Consider the following 27,952-nt stretch of genomic DNA (forward strand, 5'->3'; position numbering starts at 1 on the left):
TATTCCAGGGAGGTCCATGATGCAGAAATAATTCGGCTATTGGGCTTTCATTCTTGACGAAAACTCGGTGTCTGTAGGGTAATGTGAACAACCACTGTCTGACCTTGATGATCTACTGTCCTGTTTTCACTTCAAAGTGTAGCTAATATTTTACTAAAGCAGAAATGTGTTTATGGTGTTACTGCAACACTGTTGGCTTGGACTCTAGCCAGGGTAAGGATCCTTATTCTTCATATTTTATGGTTTGCTGCCAGAGATGCACGCAGCCCAGACAGACTCAGGGAATTTAGTCTGTGCTGTTTCTGCCCTTTCTCCTCTGTCCCCGTCTGCCTTTCATCAGCTGAGCAGGCACCACTCTGGCTCCTTCCTTGTGATGTGCAGAAACTCTCATGTTCAGGGAAAATTGTTTCTCTGCTTTGTCACAACTTCTTCATCTTTGCTGCTTCCCAAATTGCTTTATCTGTGGGGTATTCAGCTTTCTGTACCAGCATCTGGCTGACAGACAGCGGTACCTCAGCTACTGTTCTGAAAGCCATGCACTAATAAATCATTTTTCTCTGTTTGGTCACCCGCTCTTGAGAATAAGACCAGGAGACAACACTTTTTTTAATTACAGCCATCATTGCTTCTGCCTGGACAAACATGAAACCAGCCGGGGGCAGCAACCACCAAAGCCTGTTGCCTCATCCGTTATACAGGCTGCTCAACAGGCCGTCGTAATAATTAATGCCATTCTGTGGTAAATTGCTGCTGTCGATGAAAATGCATACGAGGAACATTACTCAGAACGTTTCCTACTCTTCTTCATTGCCCCTCGCCTCCGTGTGGCTCAGGCCCTCCTGTGCCATTTGCAACAGCAGGTGTCAAAAATGCTGGAGAAAGCCAGAGCATAAGGAGGTGAAAGTCAGCCAAAGGAAAGGCACAGGCAGAGGGGGAAATACTTCTTTGCAGATGCTCTTTGCAGGCAGAGGGCATGGGGCTCTGGGGCTGCTGGGTGGCAGCTCTCAACAGCACTTTTCATTTACAGGCTAAAGCAGACTGCTCGCACTTGAAAAAATACAAACCAAACCAAACCAAAAACACACCAGTATATTTGTCATGACAAACTTTGGACCCTATTGCTTTTGCTGTGGACTGACGGATGCCCAACACCAGTCCCAAGGGTGAGGAGAAAGCCCCTGCCCACGTGTGCCCTTGCTGTGACTCTTCAGAGGTGCCTTCCCCGTGCCCTGCCACAGAATGAGAGCCCGCCCGGTCTGCTGAAAGCCGGCTGTATTCTTTATTGGTCGTGAACAAAACCGCTCCAGGCACCCCTGGTCTGTCAGTGCTGCCTCTGAGGGAGAAAGCTGAGAGGAATCAAAAGCGTGAGTCATTGCTCTAAAGGGTTTTCCAGCTGCCGTTAGGAAAAAAATGGGATTTAAAAAAAAAAAAAAAAAAAAAAAGCATCTTCTGGTCTTTGGGAGCCCACAGTACCGCAAGGGGCCCTGGCCGGCCTAGGGTTGCAGGGGCTCAGCCCCTTGGGCTCCTGCCGCTGCGCCTCCACACTCAGGCCTCTACAATTCTGACGAAATCACCACTCAAAGCTGAATTTAAACACAAAAAGATCAAGCTATAGCAAATTGTGACAGCAGTAAGCAGCGCAGCTTGCTGAGCTCGTGCTCTGAGCCTCACGGCAGAGCCGCCCCCTCGCTGCCGCGTCCCCACGTCCCCTGCCCTCAGACACGGCCATCCCAGGCCGGGGGGGCCGTGGCCGGAGCCGCGCTGTCCGCGGGGGGACAGCCCTGGGAGATGGCGTTGGAGGTGAGGAGGAAGGCGGAGTAGGCAAGGTCGGCGTCCTCCTTGGAGCCCTGTGGAAGGACAGAGGACATGGTGAGGGACACGGTGAGGGACACGGTGAGGGTCATGGCGGCGGGTGGCAGGGGAGGGGGCAGCGCGCGGCGGGTACACGCAGAAAGCATTTCCCACTTGGGATGATGCGCACAGGCTGGACAAAAAATGCCCGGCCTTGTTGATTCTCAAGGCAGGAAATGGCTGCAAAAGCGATTTAATTAAAAACATGGGGATCCTGGCTCTGACGAGGGCCTCTTCATTGCTCAGCTCTGGCTCTTGGCACTTACTCCTATACATAGCTTGCGGTTAGGGACTTCTAAAAAGAAGTGCTTTGACCCGGCACCGTGTGTTAGTGCGGAGAGGTGCAACACCACCCTGGTCTCTCCTGTGGGGAGGGCAGCTGGGGGCAGGCACGGGAGTACTGGGGCCACTGGAGCGAGCCCCAGCCCTTGCAAAGGCAGAGACCCCCCCTGCCTGTGCTGCCCGTGTGGGACCCCTGCTTTGGGGACAGGCTGGGGAGTGCTCTGGCCTCTGGCCATGTGCTTGTCCCACTGCTTTATAGCTACAGTAAGGACTATATCCTGACCTTCCTGGCGCTCCCTGCGGCTGACTTGATGTAGTTTCAAGCAAAGTGACTGCAGTTAGTGTCTCTGCTAACACATGGGGTCAGGAGAGGGTTAAGTTCCCCCATAGAGGCAGGTGGCCTGATCCAGGCATGATGGGGCACCTTATTTATAAATAAGGCCCAGGGGTGAGGGCAGCTCCTTTGGTGATGCTGCAGGGCCTGGAGCTGTGCTGGTGCCTGCCAGGTCAGTGGGTGCACTTCTACCTCTTACCCTTTTCGCCTTCTTTGTCTCAGCTGCACTTTCAACACTGGCTGTGGTGGTGATGAATTCTGCACATACAGAAAGGGAGACATTAGGGTGTGATGTTTCGGTGGCTCCCGGGCTCTCAGGCTCTTGCAGGGTCCTCCTGCGAGCCCTTCCTCGCCCCGAGGCTGGGGGCAGCGAGCAGCCCGCGTGCCAGCACCGTACCGTCCCCTCCCAGCTGAGTCTCCTGGCTCTCTTTCATGCAGGCGTTATCGTTTGCCCCGTACTCCTTCATGCTCTCGAAGTCCGACATGCTGATGTTGGTTCTGTAGCTCCCCACGGACACCAGGTCTGTTCGGAGGGAAGCGATGAGTCCCCAACATGCCCTCATGCATCCAGCCACTGCACGCATCCAGCCACTGCACACGGCAGCGCCAGGGAGCAGCCGCAGCCCGTGGGGACTGCTGCAAGCAGCCGCTACTGCCTTTGTCTGAATGCTGGGGCCACGTCCCAAGAGACTGGGAAGGGCAGGGACTCACCTGATCTCTTGATCTGCCGGTATTTAAACACAGCAAAAGCTGCACCGAGGACGACGACTGCTGCGCCAGAGGAGGCCAGGGCTACAGTAAGGGCATTGGAGCCAGAACTTGGTTTAGAGCTGCAGTGGAGGGAAAGGTAGATCACTAAGCTGTGAAAAGCATTTTTAATGGAATAATTCATGACTAAATAACATATATACATTTCTAACTGTCTAAAACCCATATAGGATGGTAAATCTGAGTGAGCACAGTGGTTCAGTTAATGAACTGCATCTAAGCACATATAAGAGGATAAGTACAAATGTTGGATGGAGGTAGTGCCAAAATGGCTACATTAGCAGCTTGGTTGTAAACGTGTGAAGGAAACCTCTCTAATCTTGACAGAAGTATTTTTAATTAGCTTTTCTGTACCTGGGATTTCCAATTGTTCCCTTCTGGAACAATGTTTTTACCTGGGCTTCAGATTAATTTCAAGTCTTGCCTTTTGCTACGACTTTTTTGCTTCTTTTCTTCTGAAATTTTGAGCTTAGTTCTTTGTGAAAAATAATTTATCTGTTGCTAAACTGCACACATAGTGTGCAAACAGCATGTCAACAATAAACTAACATAAACTTTGCAAAACTAATTAATGAGGGAGGCTTGGGAAGGACTGACCTTTCGGAGGCAGCTGCGCTTTGCACCTCAGCATTGCTGAAGGCTCTCCCCTGGGGAACAACGCCACGGTCGGCATTGCTGGGAGCTTCGGCATTGCTGGGAGCTTCGGCATTGCTGGGAGCTTCGGCATTGCTGGGAGCTGCAGCATTGCTGGGAGCTGCAGCATTGCTGGGAGCTGCAGCATCGCTGGGAGCTGCAGCACCCTTGGGAGCCGCGGCATCGCTGGAAGTGTCCAAATTCAGGAGCTCTGGGTTGAGTTCAGCAGCTTTCTCTGCATCCCCTAGGGAAGAAAGGCGATGAGTTGCAAGCGGCAGCATGGAGAGGGAGGGCAGCAAAAAGCAGTGAGCATATTGGTGCATGTGGAAATGCAGTGGGTTGGGGCTGTACCTATGAGACTCTTATTTTAGAATGAAATTTAGAGATCTGAAGTCTCATTACAAATAATTTATTGGAAAAATCTCAAGCAGGATCTCCATGCCTGTACTCTTCCAAAAATCTAGCATTTCTAAGTCCTGCTTCTAATATTTCCAGAACAAATGTTGAATATCTGGTCTACTTTTATTTCTAGCTCTTTGCCCACCAAAGGCATTGAAATAAGGTAGTTTCTCTGTTTTCACTTTAACTACCATCCACTTGGGACAGCTGCTTGTGGGATCTCTAGCACTACGCTATACTTCTCCTCTGTTTCCAACAATAGCCTTTCCCAAGAAAAATGTATTCACTCCAAAATACTGCACCGAAGCTGAGTCCCTTGCTTGTCCAAGGGGAATCGGCCTTCTTAGTATTTTGCCTAGTATTTTCCTTGTGAAGATGAATGAGCTCCCTGGAGTGACATGCAGCTCTTCATGTGACAGGTGTCTGATGATGCATAATCTGAGTGATGCTACAAATTGTAATAGCAGTAATTAGTAAGGACGGGGTTGAAAATGGCGTGGAAGGAAACATGTGAGACTGGAGGGCTTTTTTTAACTGGGAACAAGGTGGGGGCAGAAACCAGTGAGCGGATGCAAACACCTATGGCATGCTACACGAAATCGGGGTGATCTTGGTGGCAACTGGTCTGGGAGGCCGTCTGGAAGAGAGCATTTCTGTTTTGAGGTGCTGCAACCTAGTGGACATGGAGAGGATTTCCCTCAGCAGAAGGCAGCGTGATTCACAGCCCGAGAAGCAGGGGAGTCCCCGGCTGCCCTTCCCCTGGGGCTCACCTCCAGCCACCTGCAGGTACACTCCCAGCGTTTCCCCGTAGCGGCCGTTGCGCTTCACTCCGCACCAGTACCACCCTTGGTCCTTCGTGGTCACCGACTCGAAGGTTAGGACGAGTGTCTTGTTGGCGGTGTCACAGTTGACGTCCACCCCTGGCTGGCTTTGGTCAGAGGCAGACAAGGGGGAGCAGCCGTTGTTGCTCCACTTGCACCAGTACTTCTCGTAGGAGTAGTACTTGCACGGGTAAGAGCACGTTAAATCGACCCGCGAGCCCACTTCTGCCAGCACTTCCTCCTTCCCCTTTAATCCAGGCTCTCCTGTGAGGGCAAACAGAACAGCGAGGATGATACTGGGGGGTTTGGCAGTGGGAATTGTAGTCAACAGGTAGCGGGGCTGCGGGACTGTTCACCATCTATCTCTAGATGGTGAACCAGGAGACGTGTCTTTGAGGGAAACTGCTCCTTACATTGCTAAATTAACGTTAGGGATGCTGCACATACATCTCTGGGTGAAAGCTGTTTTTTTGCAAGGCATAATGTTGAAACCTTACATTTCCATTTTAAGACTACTGGGGGGGACCGTCACAATATTTTGCCTTGAGATGAGTTCAGTCGTAACTCACGTCTTTACCAAAAAAGTGAGATCTGCTCCACTATGGAGCTTGGGAGGTTTTAATTCCTAAGGAGCAAGCAGAGAACCAGCAGTGCGTGAGCTCATACCTTCTACGATCTTCAGCTCCTTCGATGACTTCCTCTCCCTTTCATCGTTTGTCATGCACCAGTAATAGCCTTCGTCGGTCTGACGCAGCTGGTTCATGACAACGCTGAACGTGCCGTTCTGCGGGTTGTCAAACATGGCCACTCTTCCTTCGTAAGTGTCATAAACGAAGCCGGTGTTTTCTATGATCCGAGAACATCCATTCTTTCTCCACTTGCACAAGTACTTGAGCGAGTAAATTTTTGCGGGATCATAGTGACATTCAATAGTTACTGAACTTCCTTTGACTCCGATTACTGTGTTCTTTCCTTGAGGAACGTTTGTCCCTGGAGATAAAAAAAAATGAGCATCTGTACATGCCTAACTTCTGCCCATTTTGCATTCTCCCAAGAGAATAAATATCAGATCACACAAAGCTGTTTAGTGTCAGCTAAAGTACAGCTAGGTGATGCTCGGGGGTGCAGACAATAGGAGACCATCCCAGCGCTGCCAGCAATTGACCCCCCAGACCTTTCCTTCTCCTAAATTCACTGGGTGGTTGTTGTCTCTGTGTATCATCATTTCTTAGTTTCCTTCCCTTTGCCAGGGAAAGGCAGTCTTTTCCTTCCAACATCTTAATCCCTTAAATCTCAAAGTGACAGGCTTGAGGAGGCAGTTCACTTGTCTTAAACTTGCAGGCAGAATCTGCCCACGGGAGCGCTGGGCTGGGGAAGATGGCCGAGCACTGCTGGGGAAGTTGAGTCCTGACACAAGTCTGAGCTTTATTAGTGATGGTTTCGTACACTACTGATAGCTGCACCATCAGAAATGAGTTCCTAGATGAAAGGATAGCATAATAGCACTCTGCAAAATTCTTGTTAAACAAAGTGACACTGGCAGTGATGCTTCTAAACAAAAGCAGAGATGAAAGGAAACAAAACATCGGGAATAGCTCACTCACCCTCATAGACATGCAAATCCAGCTCTTTCGTTTCTCCATACTCCCCGTATAAGCCAACCCCGCACAGGTACAAGCCTGCGTCTTCCCAGTCCACCTGGGTTATCATGACACTGAATGCACCCTTGGTGTCCTCATTGCTCAGCAGGGCTCTGCCTGTGAAATCCACATCGATCTTCCCATACGTGTCGATGATGTTGAGGCAGCCGCTCTTCTCCATCTTGCACAAGAACTTCCTCATGCTGACAGTGTCCGCCCCAAAGCTGCAGGTCATGGTTACGGAGCCGTGCAGCTCCACGTAGAAGAGCTCAGCCTCCTCGGGGACGTTCGGACCTGTGCAAAGAGACCGGTCAGTGGCTGCTTGGTTGGTAGCCAAGTGCTACTTCCCAAGCCTCCGAAGGACTTTTTTTTTACTAGCACGGTGTCTCTCTGTGCTGTTTCTCTGTACCCTGCTGTGTGGTGCTGTGCCATCCTGCACACCGCTCTCAGCACTCGTGCACAGGCTTGGCTCACGTAGCCCCGTCCATGGGCTGGGGTACAACGGGTGGCAGGCAGTCCTGCCCTCCGACTGCCTCTCCCTGTATTTCAGTGGCCGGGAAGTCAGCAGTTTCCAGGCAAGGTTTGTGACATTAATGGGTTTTATCTCCTAGGATTTTTATGCCAGATTTTTGGTCAGACAGCAATCTGTTCTGTAAAAACACTAGGAGAGAAAAACCCTGCTGCTTCCTGAGCGCAGGGAACGTCCTGAGCTCTTGGACGCCGTGCCTGGGCAGGCATCCTGTGGAGCTCTATTAACAAGGGAAAACGTAAAAGAAAAGCAATACTTCAATATGTAATTACCTTCAGAAATGTCCAGGCTGACTTTGTAGGAGAGCCCTCTGCCATTGAGACCGATCCCGCACTGGTAGGTGCCTCTGTCTGACAGTGCCAGCTGCGAGATGTTCACCACCATGACGCCCTGCTCCGGGTAGTCGCTGATGGAGGCTCTGCCCTGGTAGCTCGAGGACGTGTAGCCGTTGGAGGAGACAACGGTCACGCAGCTCCGGGATGATTCCCTGCACCAGTATTTTCTGTCGTGCCTGTTCACCTTGGTGGGTGGGTAGAAGCACTTCACGGTAACTGACCCATCGATAAGGCCGTATACCTGCCGTGGTCCGAACACGGGGCTCGAGACTGCAAGAAAGCACATTGCCTGTGAGTTTTGGGTGTGCTGCTCCTCCCAAAGGGACTGCAGAGGGGGGCCGGTGTGCTGGGGCTGGTGTGGGCTGCGGCTGTGCAGCCTCATGTGTCTGAAAGGTCCCATGGCAGCGATGGGCATGGAGGGGGTAGCCATGACCCCGAGCCCTCCTCCCCCCTTAGAAAAGCACCCTCCGGTCTCAGGTAGCACACAGGCACCTGCGCCCCAGCCAGGCTGCACTTACTTGCTGCTTTGGGAGGATACTTGCTTCTTGCAGCTTCAGCTGAGAGGAAGGAGAGCAGGAAGATGAACGCCAGTGAAGTCATTTTGCTTACATTCCCTGGAAAAGGCACAGAAGTTGGTGAATAGTCACACTTGTAAAGTGATTAACTGATCGCGTCGCCTAATAATCCATACGCCTGGACGGTAAGAGTTGTGGCTATTAGAGCTAGGGAAAAATACCACATTTAATTACTCTAGTCAAACCATTTAATGTGCAATGGGGAGCTGATGTCTGTTCTTGCCCGTGTTGCTGCGTGGCATTGTGACTGCCTGGGGGTCTGAAAGCAAGGCAGCAATCCTCAGCCATGTAAAACGAAGGGATCTGCCTTTACCACAAACCCCAGTTAATGCGAGGCTTGCAAGTCAGTGACGTAGCCGTTGGAGCAGGATGCCCTGGGGGACAGTGTCCCGCAGGCAGCAGTGGTGATAGCAGCAGCACAAGAAACTCTGTTGGCCAAATCTGAAGAGACCTGATTCCAAGTCAGAAGTGACATCTGGTTTTAGACGCGTGAATCAGAACAGCCCATCACAAGGCTGAAGTCCAAAGATGGTCCGAAAGCTGCTGAGCCCAAGCAGACCAGGAGTTCAGGTGGTGGCCTGGAGCTAGGCTGCTCACTGCCTTGCCAGGATAATGCCACTTGAAATAGTTTGTTGTTCGTGCCGTGAAAGGAAGGCTTGTTCCCTTCTGAGCCTGAGTGCCAAAACCACTCCTTGAGAAAACCTGCTTTTGTAGAGCAGAGTTCCTGTCCAAAGCCAGTATTTAATTTCATATCAATTCCCTGTTTTTTTCGAGACTGTGGAAACATTGGGTTTTTCTTTCCTCGGCTGCTGATAAAGTTAGGGTGCAGAGATTTCAACCCCCTAGAGAATGAGACCGGTAAATCTGACCAAAACTACTGCACCAAAACTCCCAGCCAGGACTCAAAGTGATGGCTGGTAGGAATGCCAAACCAAGCTGCCTGTTTCTTGAAGTGTGTTCCTAGCCAGCAGGATGAATATTTCTGACCTTTTCATGTTTTGGTCTGATTGATGGCCCAGGGAAAGCCAAGGCTTTTAATTCCCTAAGTGGTTTTCTCTGGCCTGAACCGAGCGTGCTGCAGGACGCTGTGTGGTGCTGTGGTGAGAGGATGCATTTCTGAGCACAACTGTTGGTCTACCTGTTTATTATTCCAAGCTCTAGAGATGACAGATGCCAAGGAAAGTCTTTATGAATGTTCACAGGAATTTGATTTCAGGGCATCAGGTGACGGGTTTTATTTTATGAGGGGTAATTCCCAGCAGAAGAAAAATGCCTTCGTTTCCGTGTTACGATGAAAGGTGTTCTGTTGTTCTTTCTTCCTTGTATTGTGATTTCTAATTGCTCAGTGTCCACTTGTCTATGGTTAATAATTTACTCACTGAGCATGAAAAATGCTTTTTCATACATATCCCAGAAGTAGCCAGCAAGGCAAACAAAGCACGCTGTGCCAAAAGCAAACAGCGCAGCACAGCAAGGCCCCACGTTGCCCCCCGCTGCCCTCCTGCCCCCGCCGGGCACTGCCAGCCATGGTGGCGAGGGGCAAGGACAGGTCCCAGTCCAGCTTTTCCCCTTTTTGGTAAAATTTGTGTAAATCGGTTGCTCTGACTCCTTCCGAAGCAATCAGCTGCGTCAGGGTTACCGACAGCAGCGTCTTGCCAGGCAGGGAAGGATTACAGAGACCTCCCTTGAAAATGAAGATCTAGCCGTGTGAAAGAACACAGAAAGACGTGTGTGAGAGTGGTGGCAGCGGGGTCTGCATGCGTGCGAGCAGGAGAGGATTTGGGCATCTTTCTCTGACTTGTGCCTACGCGAGAATAACAGCTCGTGCGTGTCACCACGGCAAATGTGCAGCTCCGACCGCCTCTGGTCCTGCTCTCTGGCACTAACACCCTCCCCGCTCTCTGAATGGAGGCAGCAAGTCCCAGCAGGCACAGCCGCCTGTTACGCAAAAAGATCCGCAGGGCACTTCCACACCAACCCACTGAGCGGGGCGAGTGGAAACCCCCTGCCCTGCACGCCGAGTGACGCTGCCCAGCCCAGGCGAGTGGCAGGACCCAGCCTCGCCGGCCACTGTTGGAGATGCTGGGGCAGAATTCCTTCCAGCCTGCTGCTAAAACAGCTCCTGCTCCTCCTTGCTTTCAAAGAACTTTTGCTGCTGCCTTGGCTGTCTGCAGTCGGAGCACGCGACTTACACCTCAGACCCCAGATAAGGGAAAGGCTGCTGAGCTGGTGCGAAAGGGCGCGCAAGTAAGTGGCTGTGCAAGGAACCTGTGTTAGTGCTGCTGCTGGCGGGGGGTGTTAGGGCAGAGGTGGGACAGCAAACGGTTGCGGGGGGCTGTGAAAGAGTCAAGAGGCTTGAAGCAGAGTGTGTGCTGCCTGCAGAGTATCTGGGAAGCAAGTTTATGGCATGGAAGCGGGGTCGGAGGCTCTGCAGTGCCCGGGATGGTGCCGGCCGAAGCCCCGAGCTGGGGCAGTGCTGGGAGAGGCTCAGATGAGCAGAGTGCCTGTGCCCAGCCTGCGCTGCTCCTGCCACTTGGCTGCAGTCCCTTACAGGTCTGTCCTCGCTTTTCCAGAGGAGAAAAAGGGGGAAAATAGTGCTGCTTTGTTATGTATTGGTGAAGTGTTTCCTGGAGCCAGCAGTGGAGGCAAGGCTTCATTCTGGGCTCCATATACAGCCCCTAGATTATCTGCACTCGTCTGGCAGCAACAGCTGCTTCAAAGAAAAGTGCAAAAATCTGCCCCAGGCAGTGATGCTGTGACTGGTCCTGGGAGGGTCCTCAAGTCCTTGGGGGGAGGTCTGGGGTCTGGCATGAAGTGTGAGGCTTGTGCAGTGCTCCCGGCATCTTCCAGCAGAAGCCATTTGTCACCCTGCACAGGAAGGGTTGCTCAGACTTCACGGCCGACTGTCAGTCCTCCACTGGCTTTGCCTGGGGCTGCGTGAGGTGGCTGCATTACCTCTGAGCTGTCCTGTGTCTGGGCACCTGCGCTGCGTTTCTCATTGCTCTTAGAGCAGGAGGGTCCAAGCGTGAGACCAAGGTGTCCCCTCGAACCGACGGGTGCCAGGGGAGACCCAGCCTGATCACAGCGGGGCCGCTCCGAGAGCTCTGGTCCCTCCGGCAAGCAGCAGAGCTGCCAGGCATTGCGCAGGCTGGTGGGACCCTGCACCTCATCTCATTCCTGCTGCTTTTGTCGATGCAGGGCTTGTTTGTGCTGCTGATCCCAGTGCTTTTCATGTGCTGTCTTAGCCTCATGTATTATAAACTGAGAGAGAAACTGCATGGGAGGTGGTGCAATGGGCTGGCCAGGAGGGAAGGCAGAGAGGGAGCCCGGTTGTTCCCACTGGGAAGGTGTCTCTGAAGCTGGTCTGCAGCACGGGGCGAAGACACCACAGGTGGGAAATGCCAAGCTGGCAGAGCCTCCGTCAGCACTTTTGGACCAATTTTCGTGGTTAGTTTAACAATTTTGATTGGTAAATAGGGGGCGGCACTGGGAATGATGAGGCATCCTAGTGCTTTTCCACTCCCCTTGCAGCATAGGATGAGCAGAGAAACAGCCAAGGGGAAAGCTTTCAGCTGCCTGAGCGTGCATGTGCCCGGTGTTCGGACGTCCCTGCTGTGGCCAGAAGGCTGTCCCCCCTCCCTGGCACAAACTCCTAGTTCTGTTGCAATGGTGGTTGTCTTTGGAATAGAACCAGCTGTGTGCTGGGGCTGTACTCTTTTCTTCCTCTGTCTTATTAGATAACTCAGATCTTGTTTTTCTGAAGTGGCTTTGATTCATTTTGCATCATCAGAACTGCTGGCTTCCTCCTCTTCCCTGTCCCAAAGCAACGTATTTGAAGTTTCACAGCACAAGAACAGTACTGTGGCTGTACTCAGCAGGCAGGACTCTGCCTTCAGGACCCCAAAGTCCCCAGGATCAGGGCAATGGGGCTGTCCCAAGACACTCTGCCAGGCAAGGCTGGCTCCAGGCTTCCAGGCTGTTTGCAGTGTGCTGGTGTTTGCGTGCAATGCAACAGGGGTTGCAAAGATTTATGTTGGACAAACCAAGAACAGGACGGGCTAATTATTAACAAAATTAATACTAGCCAATCAAGATATTTAGTTGTAATATGCTTTAAAGCAGCCATTACCAAGTCCTAGTCGCCCATTTCATGCTCATGGAGTGGCCGTGTACATGACCATGAGCTCGAGCAGCTGCTCAAAAGCCCACCGAGGCCAAGTGCAGAGGCGTGTGAGTGCATGAGAAATCTAAAGCATGCAAACACTCGAAACCCAAATATACCTGTACCACGACGACAGGTGACTGACTACTCATTACGACCTGTAGCATGCTTCCATAATTTGGATTTTGTTGTTTTTTTCCTACCACCTCAGTGTGTTAGAGCTCGGTGCACACATGCTGCACTGAAGGCGCCAGTGGGGCTTTGCTGGTTGGCACGAAATTAGACCTGGACTTGCCGCAAAGTGGGTTTGGTGTGAAAAAATGTGCAAATGGAACAATTGCAAGGTCCTTTACAACATAATGGCCTTTCTTCCTGCTTTCCAGCTCAGGACAACTAAATATATATATTTTTTTTAATATGATAATGAATAACATGTTCTGTTCTTATTTGTTCCATTGCTAGATTAACGGTTGGACTTGACGTGATTCTGTGATTGCCGTGCTCTTTAACCTCAATGCGTTATGCATCCACTGCGCACCAGTAAGGCAGACTGACAAGGAAAAAAAAATTAAACGCTTTTGATAAAGCTCTGGGGACGACGGCGACCCTGCTTCAGCCCCACCATCAGCCCTTTTGCCTGTAGTGTTTCCAGCTGCAGAAAGTGGTTGATGGCACTGCTGCAGGGTGTTGGGACGTTGGTCTGGAGTAGCTATGAGGCATCTCTAGGCTCAGTTTCTTGGTTTTCTATGTGTGGGCACTTCTCTGGATCCCCCCATGCTGGAAGTACTGCAGGGGCTGTCAGCATTGGGACCATCACCTTCCTCTCTGGCTGTATGGCAGGCCTAAATTCTGAAATCGTGCTTTCAGGTTTCTGGCACAAAATGCTGGGGGAGCAGGGGACGTGTTTTGCTCTCCTAAATATTATAAGACCTTCCCTGGGTTTCCATGGTGCTTTTGCAACTCTGAGTGCTCAGGACGAATGTCTTCAGATTTATAATGATGCAGAAGAGATGGGGACCTGAACCAAGTTATACAAATGCAAGCAAGCAGCTGCTCTGACTGGGTATGAAAAATCAGAGATCGGTTGCCAAATTCTGCTGACTCAGCTGCAAGGTTGAGCTCTGAGAAACTGGTGCTCTCACAATGCAGCTTGCCAGGGATCAACAGGCTAATCTATTAGCCATTAACTATTGCTCTTAATGACCAGTGTCAAGGATGTGCTATGGGACCAATGAAACACGAAGATTTAGCTGCCACACTTCTGATTCCAGTGCAGGAATCTTCTGCTTTGCAGAAAGTTTGCTGTTATTCACATATTTAAGGAACAGCAGACAGAATGGAGCAATGTGCATTTTTGCCCCTCAGATCCTTTTAAAGCCTGACCCACTAATACCACGAGCGAGCCGCACGGATGCAAACTGTTGCAGACGTACGTGGCGCTGAGCAGCAGCACCAGGACTGGGCAGTGAGGAGGGGCAGGGGCAGGGGCGCTGGGGCAATTCGTGGAGGCGCCTGGCAGCAGGGCGCAGCAGCACCCGTCCTGCTGAGCAGCACCGGGGCTCTCCACATCTTCATAAACTGCTGCACTGGCGGCCGTATTGCAGGCGTTATTTGCTGGAGTGGGAGGGGAAAAGCCACCCGTCCACTTGGATAGAACGCGCTCATTGTGCTTGTGGAGGTGCGTGAGCAATGAACTTCTGAAGATAAAAGATCAGGCTGACCTAAACACATGCAGAAAATTTCTTGTTCCATACTGATGCCTGCTTTGCAACATGGAAAGAGTAAACAGGATGTGCTGATTTTATGATACACTGAGTAGAGATAGCTAGGCAGATCTGATTGAAAGTTATCAGGACTCACAATGAAATCAATGGTCTTTAGGAGTTTCTGCAGTACTATAACCTTCCTAGCTAAGAATCTTTGTGAGTTCCAGCTAAATGCTGTGCTAAGTGAGCACTATATTCTGGAAAACAAACGGAAAAGACTGACCAGATAATCCTTATGATAACGACTGAAATTTCCACTGAGGTTGTCCTGATGACCTGATTTTAAGTTCCTGTAAGTTGTTAGATGCACCATCTACTGATTTGTTGCTCTTCAGACAGGATTCCCATGGTTCACTAGTTTCTTACTGTTTGTTACTTGTCTCTTGAGCTGGAAAGTGAAACCAACTTTGGCACTATTAAACTGTTACTGTAGTTTAAAACTATTAATATTCCTGGAATTTGTGTTAACCCAAAAGCACTTACTGAACTGCTACAGAGTGTGCTGTAAAAGTTGGGTGGATGGAAAGCATCGGAGTACCTGACCTTAGCAGCAGCACAATTGCAGTTAGGAGGTATTTTTTCTCCATACTTCAGACAAAATAAATTAAGTCCTTCAGGAAAGTTCCCTTTGCAGAGTAAGAATTTCGGTCTGCAGAAACTCACCCCTTTGCTGTGGTACAAGGGCAAAAGGAGTCTGTCAGCTCTCTCCTCTGTTTTAGGACTCTGTGTCCATCCCATGCCCTTATGCTGTGGTATCTATTTATCTGTCTTTTAACTGTACACGTTTGGTAGCTTTTCAGAGCTTTTTCAGGAGTTAGCCCTACCAATTCCCTTCTGAAATTTCCAAATCCATATCCCTGTGATCATCTCAGTTCTGTGATACAAAAAGCTGTAATGAGCACAGATTGAGTTGCAACAGATTACTACAGTAATATTTACTAACATTTGTCATTTTTTTTATGTTAAAACGTAATGCAAATATTGTAATGATAATTACCTTATAGCCAGAAAGGAAAGATTAAAAGTCTAATGCAAAGAAGAAAATGTAAAAATTACATGCTTGATCCTATTCTTCTGACCTTCTTCTAAAGTAAAACTCCATCTCCTCACTAGCAGGAGCTGCACGTCCATTCATTGCTGCTTCAAAGCGAGTTCCCTGTGCACATGTGAGGGGAAGGGACCTGAGCTGCCCCATGCTTTGTGCTCTGCTCCTTCTATATCTTACAGTGGAAAAGATTTCACACTTTAGGAAGAAAATGAAGAAGCATTACTCACACTTCAGGTTACTTCTGCAGACTGTTTTGCACTTCTCGCCCTTTCCTTCAGGCTGGCTTTGCTGGTATCTTGGCAGCTGACCCCGGGACCTCCTGCCTGCGCGTGGCTCTGCCTGTCCTGCCTCCCTGCGGCGGCTGGACACTGAGCTCGGGCAGTGCCAGCCTGTTTTAAATACTCCTCGTACCTCCAGCCATGCATTTCCACCTGTTGTGCCTTAAAGGAATAGCATCTGAGAGCCTCGCAGGTGCGCGGGGTGCCACGTGGGAGCAGGGGCAGCCAATGCCCGTCCCGGCACCGCTGACACTTGGCAGGGCAGCGGGCGCACGTCGCTGTTTGCCTCCCGATTACACCCTCCTATTGTGCAACCGAGGGTGGGCTCTGGCCTCGGCCGTGGGCGCTGCCCTGGCACTTCCACTGCCTTCGGGCAGGAGGTTTGCCCAACGCAGCTGGGTTTGGGGTCAGGAACATGGGAAGGCTGCTGCTGCTGTGTCGGCAGTGGGTACCTGCGCGGCAGCTTGCGGCTGCCCTGCCTGCAGAGCAATAGTTTTGTAGGGCAAACATGGGCAAAACAATTTTTTTCACTGGTTTTCCATTATTTTGGAAACCAGTGCCCTAAGCAGGCCCGGGCATGTTGTACCTCCTGGCAGAGCAGGTTGGCCTCGCTGGGAGGGCAGCTCTGCCTCCAGCCCCTCTGCCTCCCCACTGCCCCGTGGGCAGAGCAGGAGTCCAGGTGGGCAAAGACTGGCTTCGTCTGTGCAGAACGAGAGCATGGCAAGTTCTTTAAAACGAAAAATCTTTGCTGCCATCTGCAGCTTTGTTTCTTTGCTATCCTGCTGTAGGTATGAGAGGGGCCCATGCAAGAATTCCCCTGCAGAGTGAAGTTGTCAGAAATGGAATGGTATGAGAAACTAGAATTAATGAAAATGGAAGTATTTGTTGTGTAGGATGAATCATTAACCTGCTTTACCTTGTACTAATGATGCAAAAGCAGTAATTTCATTTAACTTGGGGGTCACATGAAGCTTTTCTCCTCTGTTCTTAGGGAAAGCTGAAGAGTTCAAGCAGGATAGCAGCTCTGGGTAATCCCGCCCTAGTGGAGAGCAGGTGGGATCCTGACCTGGGGCTGGGACATCTTACAGCTTGTCAGACCTTAAAGCCATCCGGAAGCACTTTTCCTCTCGCCGAGGGTGCCGAGCTCCTCTGCAGGAAGGCGCAGCCATTGCGGCAGGGCAGGAGCTGCTGTGGCGAGGGCGGCCGTGCCCGAACCCACACACGGTGCTCTGCGGGGGTCTGGGATCGGGACCAGCCGTGGTCGCTCTCCCCGACAGGAATAACGCTCGTCCCCTTGCAAGCCGTGCCCTTCCCACCACTGCTCCTCTGGCCGCGGCTGGCATGGCTGGTTTTAATTCTTGGGCATGGAGTTGCAACTGGCCACGATAAACACAGGTGTGTTTGCCTTTCCTACAGCTCCCATTGCCATGGGCACCTTTCCCTTTCGGATGCCATGGTGTTCCCCACCCGGCTGCTCTGGCCCTGCAGTTTGCCCTGAGATGTGCAAAAGCACCGAGGAAGGCGGCATGGCCACGGGCAGAAGAAGCCCTGGCAGAAACCAGCCCACGGGGACCTGCAGCCACTTGTGAATCTCGGGCAAGAAGAGGTAGTCCCGGGTGGATTAACAGTTTCTTTAACCAAGCCACTGTCTTCGCCCTTGAAATTTCTGGTAAAACTGATCCATTGTCTCCGAACAAGATGGAATTACGCAAATATATTTACTTTTACAGACAAGGAAATGTCCTTCTGCCAAGTCACAGGTTCCAAAGCACTTTGGCATCTCCAGAAAACAAACAACCCTTACCTTGCTTTTTTTTGGGGAGCCAAAGCACAGTTTACAGCATGGGATGTAATCTGAGCATGCAAACCAAAGCTACTGGTTTGGTCTGAGCTTCCTTCCCACCAGGAAGCTCAGCTGCTACAAGAGACAGTAAGGGCTGCACACAGGAGTAGCTTGATTAGACACCTTGTTTTATTCTCTACAAACCACATAACAAGTGACGTTTGGGCAGCCTGCAGTGATTCAGATTTTGGCCTGCTGCACAGGATGCTCAGCTTCTGAGTGGGGAGCAAGGAAAATATGGTGCTGTGTGCTTTGGGGTTTACAGCGATGCCTCAGCTTTTGATAAAGCAGCTCTGGTCTTAGGTATGGAGTGATTTGACAGCAGGGAGTTCTGCCTTTTTTCCCTCCAGTCTTGATCAATTCTGTTGAAAAGTGTTTTTTTCCTCATAGGATCCCTGTAAAAACAGAAGGAAAGCTGTTACCCTGGTATTGCCTCTGCAATATTTTTAATGGTGTTTGTTTTTATGCCTAACTAGGTATTTTAAATGGGTCTGATATTTCAGGAAGTCCTGAGAACAGAAACTTAAAAAAAAAAAAAAAGGGGGGGTTGGAGGGGACTTCTGGAATCCACCCTCATACTCCGTTTAAGAGGGCGGTTAAGCCAAAGTTTTTGAACTACTATTACACCAAGTGATTTTTTTTTGTTTTTAATGGAGGAGAATGCATTTCAATGATATGAATTTCTACAAATTGGGTATATTTTAAAGTATCTTCTCAGGTGTTTTCTGTAAGAGTGAAGACAGACACTTACACATAAGCTGGTCCGCCTGAACCTTCCAAGGATAGCATAGATTATCCTGCAGATGTAGGGCAAAAAAGAATATGATTGCAACATAATGAACAAGAATTGCTTCTGTGTAATACTGCAAGAGGTTCCAAGTAATCAGATTTTGTTGGAATAAGCAAGCAGGAAGAGTGATAACATGCTTACGATGTGTAGGCAATAAGTTATCATCAACACTATAATAAATTTATAAAGCTCACAAAGGATTTAATCAAATTATTTTGAAATCTATGGCTCAATGTCTGTTGGTAAGGAATAAAGACAACAGCTCCACATCAGGTCATCTATCCTGGATTGCAGGATTGCAATTCCTGGACTGCAAACCCAACGTCTATCCCGTGAAGACATTTTACGTGCTCAGTGGCAGATCCTCTGCCTAAAATGTGCTTTTACTCTCTTCTACCAAGGGAGCCAACATTTTCAGCACCAGTTTCAGAAAACACCCACCGACATTTGCTTGAGTCTGTCTTGCATCCGTTCGCTTTGTCTGGGATCCCGGTTTCCTCCATTTGCTCTTTCGCGGGGTTTAGACCAGCCTGAACCAGCACAGCTTCTACATGTCCCAGGGTGCTTCTTTCTTGTCCTTAACAAAAAAATATGCTTGCAATGGAAGGGAAAAGCTCCTCTAAAGCCTATTTAAATTTATGAGCATGTCGTAACAGACATTGGATTAGGCCCATTGTTTCCCGGTTTCGTTCTTGTAAATAATGTTATTTTTATTCACCATTGTTCCCACTGAAGGTTTTTGGCCCTAAATTTCTAACCAGAGACACAGCATCTTGTAGAATAATGTATACATATGGTTTTTTGACAAACAGTTGTTAATGAAGAGTTTTTGGGTACGTTTTTGTCAGCTGTGCACTGAATGGGCTGGATTTGTCCCCGTAGAGCTGCCCAGCTCACAGCCGCTCGCACGGCACAGGTCCCTGCCCTTTATGCTCAGGATTTTCGAGCACTCTCGGAGCTGTAAAACTGTTTGTACAATGCACAAAAACTCAGCCACGCTTTTGGTAGTTCTCCACAATTTCTGTTTCCTTCCTTTGCTTTTCATTTAAGCATATTAAAACCCACCTCGGTCACGCCGCCAGCAAAATGGATGCGTGTCTCTAGAGCCAGAAATCGTCAGTGAGTCACGCTGTGGCAAGAGCCAAGCCCTTGCAAAAGGATCAACCGCAACCCAAAAGGTGGTGCCTGGCCAACTTACCAGTCTCCTTTTGAAGCTTTATTTTGGTAAGGACGAGAATAGCGATAGTGATGAAAATCAGCAAAAGCAGAGCCGATAGCACACCTGGGAGCAGGTGTGATTCACCTGATGAGCTGGAAAGATGAACCATCGGAATTAAATTGGATTTCGAGTTAAAGACCGTGTTGTTGAATGGAGGCTGTAGATTTTACACCAAAGAGCACGAAAGAGTTATAAACAGACTGAATCAAAGGAGAACAGCCAACAAAGTCAAGTAGAGATGAAATTGTTTGATCTAGAGCTTGGCTTATGAGGAAGTAATTTCTACAGCTACCTCTGCTCTGCCATGTGGGGCTTATGCTGCCCGCTGAATTATCCCCCCCAAGAGGAAAATGTGCTATTTTCATCATATAAACTCCCAAGCAAGGTTCATACTCTTTCTTTGCAAGTTCTTCTAAGTTGTCGTTCTGTTGCAGGGTGTCTACGTGCCATCTCCTTGTGAAAATGCCATAAATGCTATCAGAGCTCGACACGCGGATAGAGCTTTGCCAGGAACGGTGCAAAATCCGACCCTTTATACAGGAGCGTGACTTAAGGTAGGTAGCATGCTCCTCCTGGCTGGATGGTAGCTAAATGTGGTTTGAGGGAGGCTGTGGATGGGGAGGACAGGGTTGTAGAGAGGGTTGTAGAGGGGAGAACAGTGTTGTTTCATGCTGGGGGGGAAGACGCAAGCCCCGAGGTGTGCAGAGGGGCTGCTCGGGACATTGAGCTGGATTTGTGGACTGTGGTGTTTCTTCAGTTATGACTGATACTGCAATATCTGATACATCTGTGCCAGCTATGCAAATCACTTCACCTGGCACTGGATGGTGGCCATAGCCGGGATGAAGGGTCTAAGGGCTGCTCGCAGCCGTCCTGGCTAACAGGAAAACCCAGGAGTTAAAATTACCAGGGAGCAAACTGTCTCTGGGGTGAGCAGCATGGCTTTTTTATAGAAGTCCTATGGAGTAATTACTGGCCAAAATAGCTCACAGCCTTTTGATTAACCTTGTCCAAAGACAGGTCCTTATGCAACGCAGAGCACCCAAACACCGCACTGGTTACTGACTGCCCATGATGAGTGGGATAAGGTGCGCCATGAAGCATGTAGCAGCTACTGATTTGCCAGCATTATTGCTCAAGCCTAATGTTTCCTAATGTCCTGTCTCCACACTAACCAAAGGAAAACAGACAGGAGCACATCTGTTGACTCTGGCAGCTGATCTACAGGAGTGACCAGCACCAGAAGATTTCGAGACCAGTTCAAAGATCCACTCCTCAGATAGACAGGAGATAAGCTTGCCAACTGCTTTTCTAATTACACCCATCTCCTATCAGAGTTTATAACTTGCAGCCTCTGCACAACCTAAGTAGAGGCCAGGGGAATTGGGCAGATGGGTGCAAACCACCAAGTTTGCATCTCGGAGAAAAGTGGCTGTGAGCTTACCTCTCGTGATAGATGCTGCTGCGGGAGGTCACCAAAGTGCCAGGGGGGGCAGTGGGCAGCTGGGTGCTGGTGCCCATGGTGCCCATGGTGCCTGCAGTGTACTTGGTGCCTGTGGTATACGTGGTGCCTGCGGTGTACGTGGTGCCCGCAGTGTATCTGGTGCCTGCAGTGTTCCTCTGCGTGGGCATGCTGAAGGCTGCCAGGCTTGATGGCAAAATGGGGTTCATAAGAGTGTATGTTTCTGGGTTTTGTGAAGTGCAGGTTCCTGCAAAGAAAATGATTTTGAGGCTTGAATACCCATCTTTTTGCAGAAAACATTCCTGATTTACCAAAAGTTTATGCATTTCACCTTGCAGTTGATGGAAAAAATATGCAGCATAATATGACCAAACTCAAGTATTTATACTATGGAAAGCAATTTGGGAATACCAATGAAAACCCATTAATACTTGGCAAAAATTCTTTCTTCAGCCCCACTGTTTCTGCCTTTTACAGCTGAGCAATGACATGGATCTATGTATTTATGTGCTGCAGTCTCTAAAGCTGTAAGATAACGTTCAGCTTGTCTGCAGAGCAAAGCATTTGTCTCCACGGTGCACATGCTGTGCTCAGGTTGTCATATGCTGGGGTTTTGCCTCATAAATAATCAATAATATAATTCAAACAAACCAAGTTCCTGCTGAAAGCTCAGCTTACAGCCCCACCTTTACAAACTTTGCCATCCTCTCGGTTACTTGCCAATACCTGTTTGTAAGGCAAAATGTAGAGCAGAAGTTTCTCATAGCACCATGGCATTTATGCACAGAGCAAAGCAAAACTTACTCTTTTCGTGCCCATGAAGGAGTAGGGGGAAGAATGATTAAAAAAACCAAAAGGGATTATTGTGTTCCTAGCTGCCTCATGGCCTACCCTTCTGGATGAGCAGCTTCACAGCGGACGTGTGCTCCGTGTGCCCGCTTCTGGCCCCACACCAGTACCACCCCGCATCGTCCTCTCTCAGGGGGCCCATCACCACGGTGTACATCCCCTTCTCCTCGTCGCTGCTGGCGATCCGTATGCGCCCTTCGTAGGACTCATGCACAAACCCATCCAGATCCACCAGCAGGGAGCAGCTGGCCGCCTTCCACCTGCACAGGTACTTCGCCTCGTAGCTGCCCTGGGGGTCGTGGTGGCACCTCACGGACAGTGAGCCTCCCACCGCGCCGCTTAGGAACTTCGGCCTCCTGGGCCGGGAGGAGGCTGCAGGTTGGGAGAGGACCATCAGCATTAATGTGAATTAATTAGAATTTCGTGCTCCTTCTCAGGGGCCACGAGGAGCCCCCAGGGCACGGCAGCCACCCAGCGCCCCTTCCTACCTGTGGTCACCTGCAGAGCCACGTCCCGCGGGCTGTCCCGGCTGCCCAGGCTGCCCGTCCCACACCTGTACAGCCCTGCATCTTCCTTTCTTAAATCGTTTATCAGCACTTTGAATGCTCCAGAGCTGTCCTGAGGGGTAATAAAGATTCGTCCCTCGTAGCTCTTCGCCACATAGCCATTGGTGTCGGCGATGAGAGCGCAGCCAGTGCTCCCCGCTTTGCACCAGAACCTCTTTGTGCCATTGCGGGTGTCCCCAGGAGGGCAGGGGATGGTGACGGAACCGCGGAGCTCCCCGTGGAGCAACTCGGCCAGCCTCGGTGTGCCCAGGTCTGTGGGGAGAGAGGGGGTGGGCAATGTCATGCACAGCCAGGTGTGGTGGTCCCGTTTGTGCCGGTCAGCAGCTGCTTGCAGTCACACCTGGGGGTTTTTGCCCCTGAGTGCTGAATAGCAAAGGGCAGAAAAACTTGGTACCACAACGCTGTGTGCCACAACAGCACATGCTGCCCCTGGGGACTGGACCCCCCACTCCCCATTCCAACTGCCTTACCTTCCGAAACCGTCAGGTTCAGGCTGACATAGAGGTCCCGGTTGGTGCTGCCGATGCCACAGCGGTAGGTCCCCGTGTCGCTGCTCTCCAGCTGTGTCATTGTCACCATGAAGGTGCCGTTCTCTGGGATGTCCTCGAGGGACACCCGGCCCATGTGGCCTTTTGAGACATAGCCAGTGGTAGAAATGATGGTGTAGCAAATTCCATCACTTGCTCTTTTACACCAGTATTTTCTGTCGTGTTTGTTGGTGGGTGTGATTGAGTAGAAGCACTGGTGAGTGACCGACCCTCCAACTGTGCCTGTCAGAAACCGGGGCCCGTACAAGGTACTCAACACCGGCTCTTTGTGGGGAAAGAAGGAAACAGAAGTTGTTTGTTAGAGACAGGCAGGTCCTCCCCTGGCAAAATCAGCCCCATGCCTTAGGGTCAACGGGGGGCTAGGAGCAGCACTGATGCGATACCTGGCTCCAAAAGGCCAGTGTTCATTTTGGACACGATAAGTTACTTTCCTTGAGTGTCCCATTACGGGCTGTGCAGGTGGGAAAACCCTCCCTGACCCACCGGAGCAGGGTGTCCGGCTCCTCCGAGGGCAGAGCTCCCACAGCCCTGACCCTCCTGCCCGGAGTGAAGCATCAGGGGCAGCAGTCAACAGCAAACAGCCAGCGGTGACCTTTGGTGTTTGCAGACTGCCCGCTCTGGCAGCTTTCTTCCCCCCGCAGCGGCGTTGCGCAGGTGGCCGCACGAAGCGCAGAGCAGCGGGGTCCTGCCCGGGGCTGAGCCCGTGCCAGCAAGGTTTGACCCGGCCCCACTCTGCAGGTGGGGTTGGCTGCTGTGCGCATGGGGATTTAGCCGGAGCTGCACCCCCGTCCCCTGCACCTCCAGCTTGCCCTGTTCTCATGGTGGAGGTAGCTGGAGAGTTTCTTGGCAACTCACCTTGCAGCAAAGCTACAAAGAGAAGGAGAACCTCCATGTCCACCTTCCTCAAATGTTTGCTCAGCAAACTTCCAAATCTCACTTTGGACACTGGATTTTGCTGATGTCTCTGTTACCAAACAGAAGAGAGATTGTGGCAGTGATCTGCCAAGGCTGTCTCTGGTACCCCCTTGACGCAGACCACCCACGTCCCTTGCGGCTCCCACCCTGGGACAGGGCGCAGTGCAAGATAAGAGAATTTTAAAAAGAAAACAAGTGCTCGTAGCACTCCTGCATTAATCCCCTGTTGTTCGGGCACGATGGTCACTAAAGACATTGCTGGTAATGACCGCTCATGGGCAGCCAAAGCTCAGGGACCACGCTGCAGACCCAGCACCGCAGACTGAGACCTGTGCGAGCACTGGCTGAGTGCGGGCACGCACGGAAGGGTTTGAGGACCACGGTGGCATTTGCCAAACCAGCAGCTATGAGCCACAACACCTCACCAGGACCTGCGCCCAGCCTCCTGCAGCCAGACCTGCAGGCATCAAGCCTTGTTTTTTTCTATATTTCATTTTTTTTCATTATATTTTTTTTTTTCAGTGCAACAAACCATGCTGCAGCTCTCGGGAATGCCAACAGCACTCCTTAAACATCTCCCGCCGAACTGCAATCATCTTTCCTCCCTTTCTATTTTTCTTCCCTACAACTTTCTGCAGAAAATCTTTGGGCAGATTGCTGCTATCTGTTTTCAGATCTGAATAGAAACGGTGTTTGAGTGTCTCTGATTAGGAAGGGAATTACTTCCTTGTCTGAGTTAAAAATTGACCTCTAATTACTGCGGTTTTATCCCAAAGACTCCCTACTAGAATTCTTTGTTTAAGATTTGCATAACCCCCGCCATGGTTAAAACCTTGATAGGTACAAACCAGGTGATTTATTTCATACTTGTTAACACATTGAGATCACTTCAAAGCGTTTTGGAGATATGAACAAGGAAATGTCGGAAGCACAACGCCATCGTGAGCCTTATTCCCCGTCACGGTGCAGAGCTGAGCCCTGGCCGCCAGCACTGGTGGCAGTGTCTGGGGCTGGATGCCCGCGGGGGCCACGCTTCGGCTGCTGCCCCCCCTGGTCCACAGGCAGCAGGACACGAGGGGCTTGGTCCACGCAGTGGCTCTCTCTACGCCTTGCTTTGGGGGTGACGTGCATCGCTCCTGTAGCTGCGACTCCCCCAGCCGTGAGTTCCAGGCTTGCAAACCTGGCTCCCACCCAGCTCTCGGCCTCAGCTCTCGCGCTGCTGGTAGGAAGCGTGGGTCGGGGCAGCAGAAATGGGCTCTTCCCCTTTCAACACAGGCAGAAGCGCTGTGGCGGGGCAGCTTCTCCAATATACACCACTACAGCTGAGCTAGTGCCTTGCTCTTTTCCTTGTTTTGGGGCTGGGGACATGAGGAGAAGTCCTGGCACCCCAAAATTAATGAAAAAGTCTCTGTTTTTGCCAACTAGAGGCCAAAGTTCCATCATTTAGCTGGCCCAGCTGCTGTGATCCTGACATTCAAGTTAGTATCCGCACAAGACTTTTTTTCCTAAGCAGACGAATTCTGTGCTGGCATGAACGTGCTAAATTCTCCCTGGCATCAGGCCACGAACAACTGAGATGTGAAGTGTCTGCAAGCCCACAGAGCTCCTTGCCTCGCTCGGAGGTGGGTGCCACGCTTGCACAATCACCCAGCTGCAGTCTCTAAAGATCAGGGACAATTACTTCACAACCCCCCTCATTCACTTCTCCATTTCCCACCCTGCAGCAACAGGCAGGGCGTTAGCGAAGAGCCTGAGCCGTGCCCTCCAGGACCACCATGAAGGGCTTTCAAGCTGCTAATAAGGAGATTTCACTTTTTCCAGGAGAAAAGCTAGTCCAATTATCTTGGGTAACTTCAGCTGAGCGCCAGCCGTGCTCATTCAGCCCGCAGCACGAAATGTGTGCTTTCGGGGTTATTGACAGCATCCCCTGGCAGTAAGCTGCGTGCGATCTGCAGGTAGGAGATAGCTGGCTGATGTGCGGGCAGCTAGCCCACGTTGCAAATGACTTATGGATTAGATGGAAGCTAAAATAAAGCACCTTCAGTGAGGTCTTTCTCACCTGCCTGTCTGCGCTTGCAGCACTGTCAGGTTACTGGGCTGCTTTTTTTGTGCTCTCTGTGGGGTCTAATTGTGAAAGATCCTCTGTAGGGGGAGTACTGATGTACGTAGGAGAGTGGACTTGGTTTCCTATCGACGACACAGAGCTGCCAGCTAAATTTTAAATCCATTTAATTTCAGGATTTAGGTGAGGAGGTGTTTTGTTTTTAACCAGCAAAATAGGCATTTCTCACCCCAATAACAGAGCAGAAAGTGAAAAGAGAGACGGAGTTATAAATCCTGTACAAGCAGGCTTTACTGGGACGCATTGATTTTTTTTTTATCCTATCTTCAATTCAGTTCTGTCTTGTGAAAATGTTTATATGCACAGTTTTCTTCACCTGTCTGATTAAGCCACTATCCTGCTACCAACCAAAATAAGCTAGCTGCTGCTACACAATAACTGGACAAAGGGTTTCTCTGGGTGGGTTTGCATAAGAACTTGCCTCATCTACCTCATTTTTGTATGTGTTCTTTGTAAAAAGCCAACAATCTAATTTATAACTTAAAAAAAAACACAGTTACACCAGCTTAAAAAAAAAAAAAACATTTCAGCATAAATGAGTTATGCTACACTTACTACTATAGAAATAATCACCTTAAATTTCAGATCTGTTGCACATTGTAAGTGAAATCCATCAAAGTGGCACATACAAGTGCTGTCTGATAGCATAATACTCCGCTCAACAGTAAATTAAGGGCAAATCGAGGATCACCCACCTGAGGTCAAGATGCTTCTGCTGCTGGAAATTTTCTCCTGCACTGCACTCCGGTTTGGATTTAGTCTAATGAAGTATCTTGCAGCTCAGATGGTCTCTGCTCTGTTCTTGATGTTAAACTGTTTTTTTAATATAGTGATGTCCAGAGTTAAGAAAAATAGTGTATTTATTTTTTAAAGGCCAGGTATGCCTTGCTGAGCAAAATGACAGCCAAAATACTTCGACAATGGTAGAAATGCCACCAACGTACTGAACATGGAACCTGAAAAATGTTCATTTTTAGCCACCAAGTAAGTGATGTGGGTGACATCATGGAACTAAAATAATGAAGAGGTCAGGAGCAGAAATTGCGAAGTTTGAGAGGAGTTCCCCTGTTTTTCAGTTAACTTGCAAAGATTTAACACCAAACGACTGCTTCTAACTACTAGTAGTGAAATGTGATTGCTCGGAACTGCTTCCAGGCAGAACTTAACATGAAGAACGAACTTTGTGTGTCTTACCTCAAACTTCTGCAGTTTGAATGAACCTGACTGCGTTAACCAGCTCATGCCTGTCTGGTGCTATGCTCTGTATGAATACAGGATAAAAAGCTGTTTTCTGCCCCAATGTTTGTTATAAAATTATCCGAGCAGGAAGAATGTAGCATGTGATGACCTGTAGATAGAAGTCCCGCCTAACTAACATGTTTATTTGCTTGTTTTTTTGTCTGTTCTTCTTCTTCTTTTTTTTTTTTTTTCTTCCCCTCTAGTAATTCCTTTGCACTGCAGAGCATACTCAGATGCCTCTTCCACAAGGACATCACCTTCATAACCAGCAAAACTCTATTCAGCCTTCACAATTCTATAAAATGTACGTTCAGACTATTTCTTAAGGAGTTGTGGGGTTTGTTTCTTTTGTTTTCCATGCACTGCTAATCTCTGCTTGCAGGGCTCCATCCCACAGGTTCATCCCATGTCCTCACTTCACTCAGCTAGCCTGAAGAAGTCACCCTGGGAGCTCTGGAAGCGGCCAGAAGCTGGCTCTGGGAAGCTCAGGGCCCTGGTACCCAAGAAGCACAAACCAGCCCAGCTCTCCAGTGCTAAACATTGCTGTCTTTCTGCTGTAATTCCCAGGTAGGCAGCTTCAGTTACAATCAGGTTAATTGAAGAAAATTATATCAGAGCATTGCCACATAGCCTGATTGAACCAAATTGCCAATCAGTGAAGCAGACCAAAGTTGAGAAATCAAAGCAGCATGTCACTAAGGCACAGGGACTCGGGAATACCTTTACGCTCAGTAACTTGTCATTTCATAGTGATTAACTTCTCTCTAATTTTGCTGTGCTTCAACCATTGCATATTTAAAGTCGGGCAGTCAGTGGGTTGCAGGGCCTCAGGAAATGTGCCATCATTTCTTGCTAAGCCCAGAGTTCTGCAAGGTGCGACCAAAGCCCAAAGGCCTGGTTCACGTGGCAGTGGCCATGCTCGTTGCCTTGCAGGGGCTGGAGATGTGGCTAAGGGCTGCCCATTCCCGCACACATGCA

At 49.9% G+C, this 27,952-nt stretch overlaps 2 protein-coding genes across 3 annotated transcripts; both read right to left on the reverse strand.

The window, feature by feature from the left end:
* Positions 1-1,068: 1,068 nt before the first annotated feature.
* PIGR (polymeric immunoglobulin receptor) lies at positions 1,069-15,519 on the reverse strand. The gene is made up of 11 exons (XM_013189762.3): positions 15,371-15,519; positions 8,111-8,206; positions 7,530-7,862; positions 6,693-7,022; positions 5,755-6,078; positions 5,038-5,352; positions 3,833-4,112; positions 3,179-3,297; positions 2,865-2,990; positions 2,667-2,725; positions 1,069-1,847 (listed from the first exon to the last, which is right to left on the reverse strand). The coding sequence occupies exons 2-11, from the start codon at positions 8,190-8,192 to the stop codon at positions 1,716-1,718; spliced, it is 2,100 nt and encodes a 699-aa protein (XP_013045216.3). The 5' UTR covers positions 8,193-8,206; positions 15,371-15,519; the 3' UTR covers positions 1,069-1,715.
* Positions 15,520-17,098: 1,579 nt separating this feature from the next.
* Positions 17,099-27,166, reverse strand: LOC106041363 (polymeric immunoglobulin receptor-like). Of its 2 annotated transcripts, XM_013189763.3 has the most exons (10): positions 26,431-27,166; positions 23,554-23,662; positions 22,621-22,962; positions 22,073-22,402; positions 21,627-21,956; positions 20,718-20,982; positions 19,253-19,365; positions 18,496-18,631; positions 18,016-18,061; positions 17,099-17,659 (listed from the first exon to the last, which is right to left on the reverse strand). In XM_013189763.3, the coding sequence occupies exons 2-10, from the start codon at positions 23,588-23,590 to the stop codon at positions 17,621-17,623; spliced, it is 1,638 nt and encodes a 545-aa protein (XP_013045217.2). In that variant the 5' UTR covers positions 23,591-23,662; positions 26,431-27,166; the 3' UTR covers positions 17,099-17,620. The 2 variants fall into 2 exon arrangements, with proteins under 2 accessions (XP_013045217.2, XP_066839081.1); XM_066982980.1 differs by lacking the exon at positions 26,431-27,166 and having other exon boundaries at positions 23,554-24,095.
* Positions 27,167-27,952: the final 786 nt, after the last annotated feature.

The sequence above is a fragment of the Anser cygnoides genome, chromosome 25 (genome assembly GCF_040182565.1).
Source record: "Anser cygnoides isolate HZ-2024a breed goose chromosome 25, Taihu_goose_T2T_genome, whole genome shotgun sequence".
In the NCBI taxonomy this organism is placed as follows: Eukaryota; Metazoa; Chordata; class Aves; order Anseriformes; family Anatidae; genus Anser; species Anser cygnoides.

What these genes read in the sequence shown, in the direction of transcription:
- PIGR (XM_013189762.3), bottom strand. Translation starts at nt 8,192, where the DNA reads ATGACTTCACTGGCGTTCATCTTCCTGCTCTCCTTCCTCTCAGCTGAA. An exon ending in AGCGCAGCTGCCTCCGAAAG is followed by an intron (nt 3,298 to 3,832) that starts GTCAGTCCTTCC and finishes CCTCCACTGCAG; the next exon opens with CTCTAAACCAAGTTCTGGCT. An exon ending in AGACAAAGAAGGCGAAAAGG is followed by an intron (nt 1,848 to 2,666) that starts GTAAGAGGTAGA and finishes GTCCTTCCACAG; the next exon opens with GGCTCCAAGGAGGACGCCGA.
- LOC106041363 (XM_013189763.3), bottom strand. Translation starts at nt 23,590, where the DNA reads ATGGAGGTTCTCCTTCTCTTTGTAGCTTTGCTGCAAG. An exon ending in GGCTCTGCAGGTGACCACAG is followed by an intron (nt 21,957 to 22,072) that starts GTAGGAAGGGGC and finishes CCCAACCTGCAG; the next exon opens with CCTCCTCCCGGCCCAGGAGG. An exon ending in ACAGACTCAAGCAAATGTCG is followed by an intron (nt 18,062 to 18,495) that starts GTGGGTGTTTTC and finishes CTACATCTGCAG; the next exon opens with GATAATCTATGCTATCCTTG.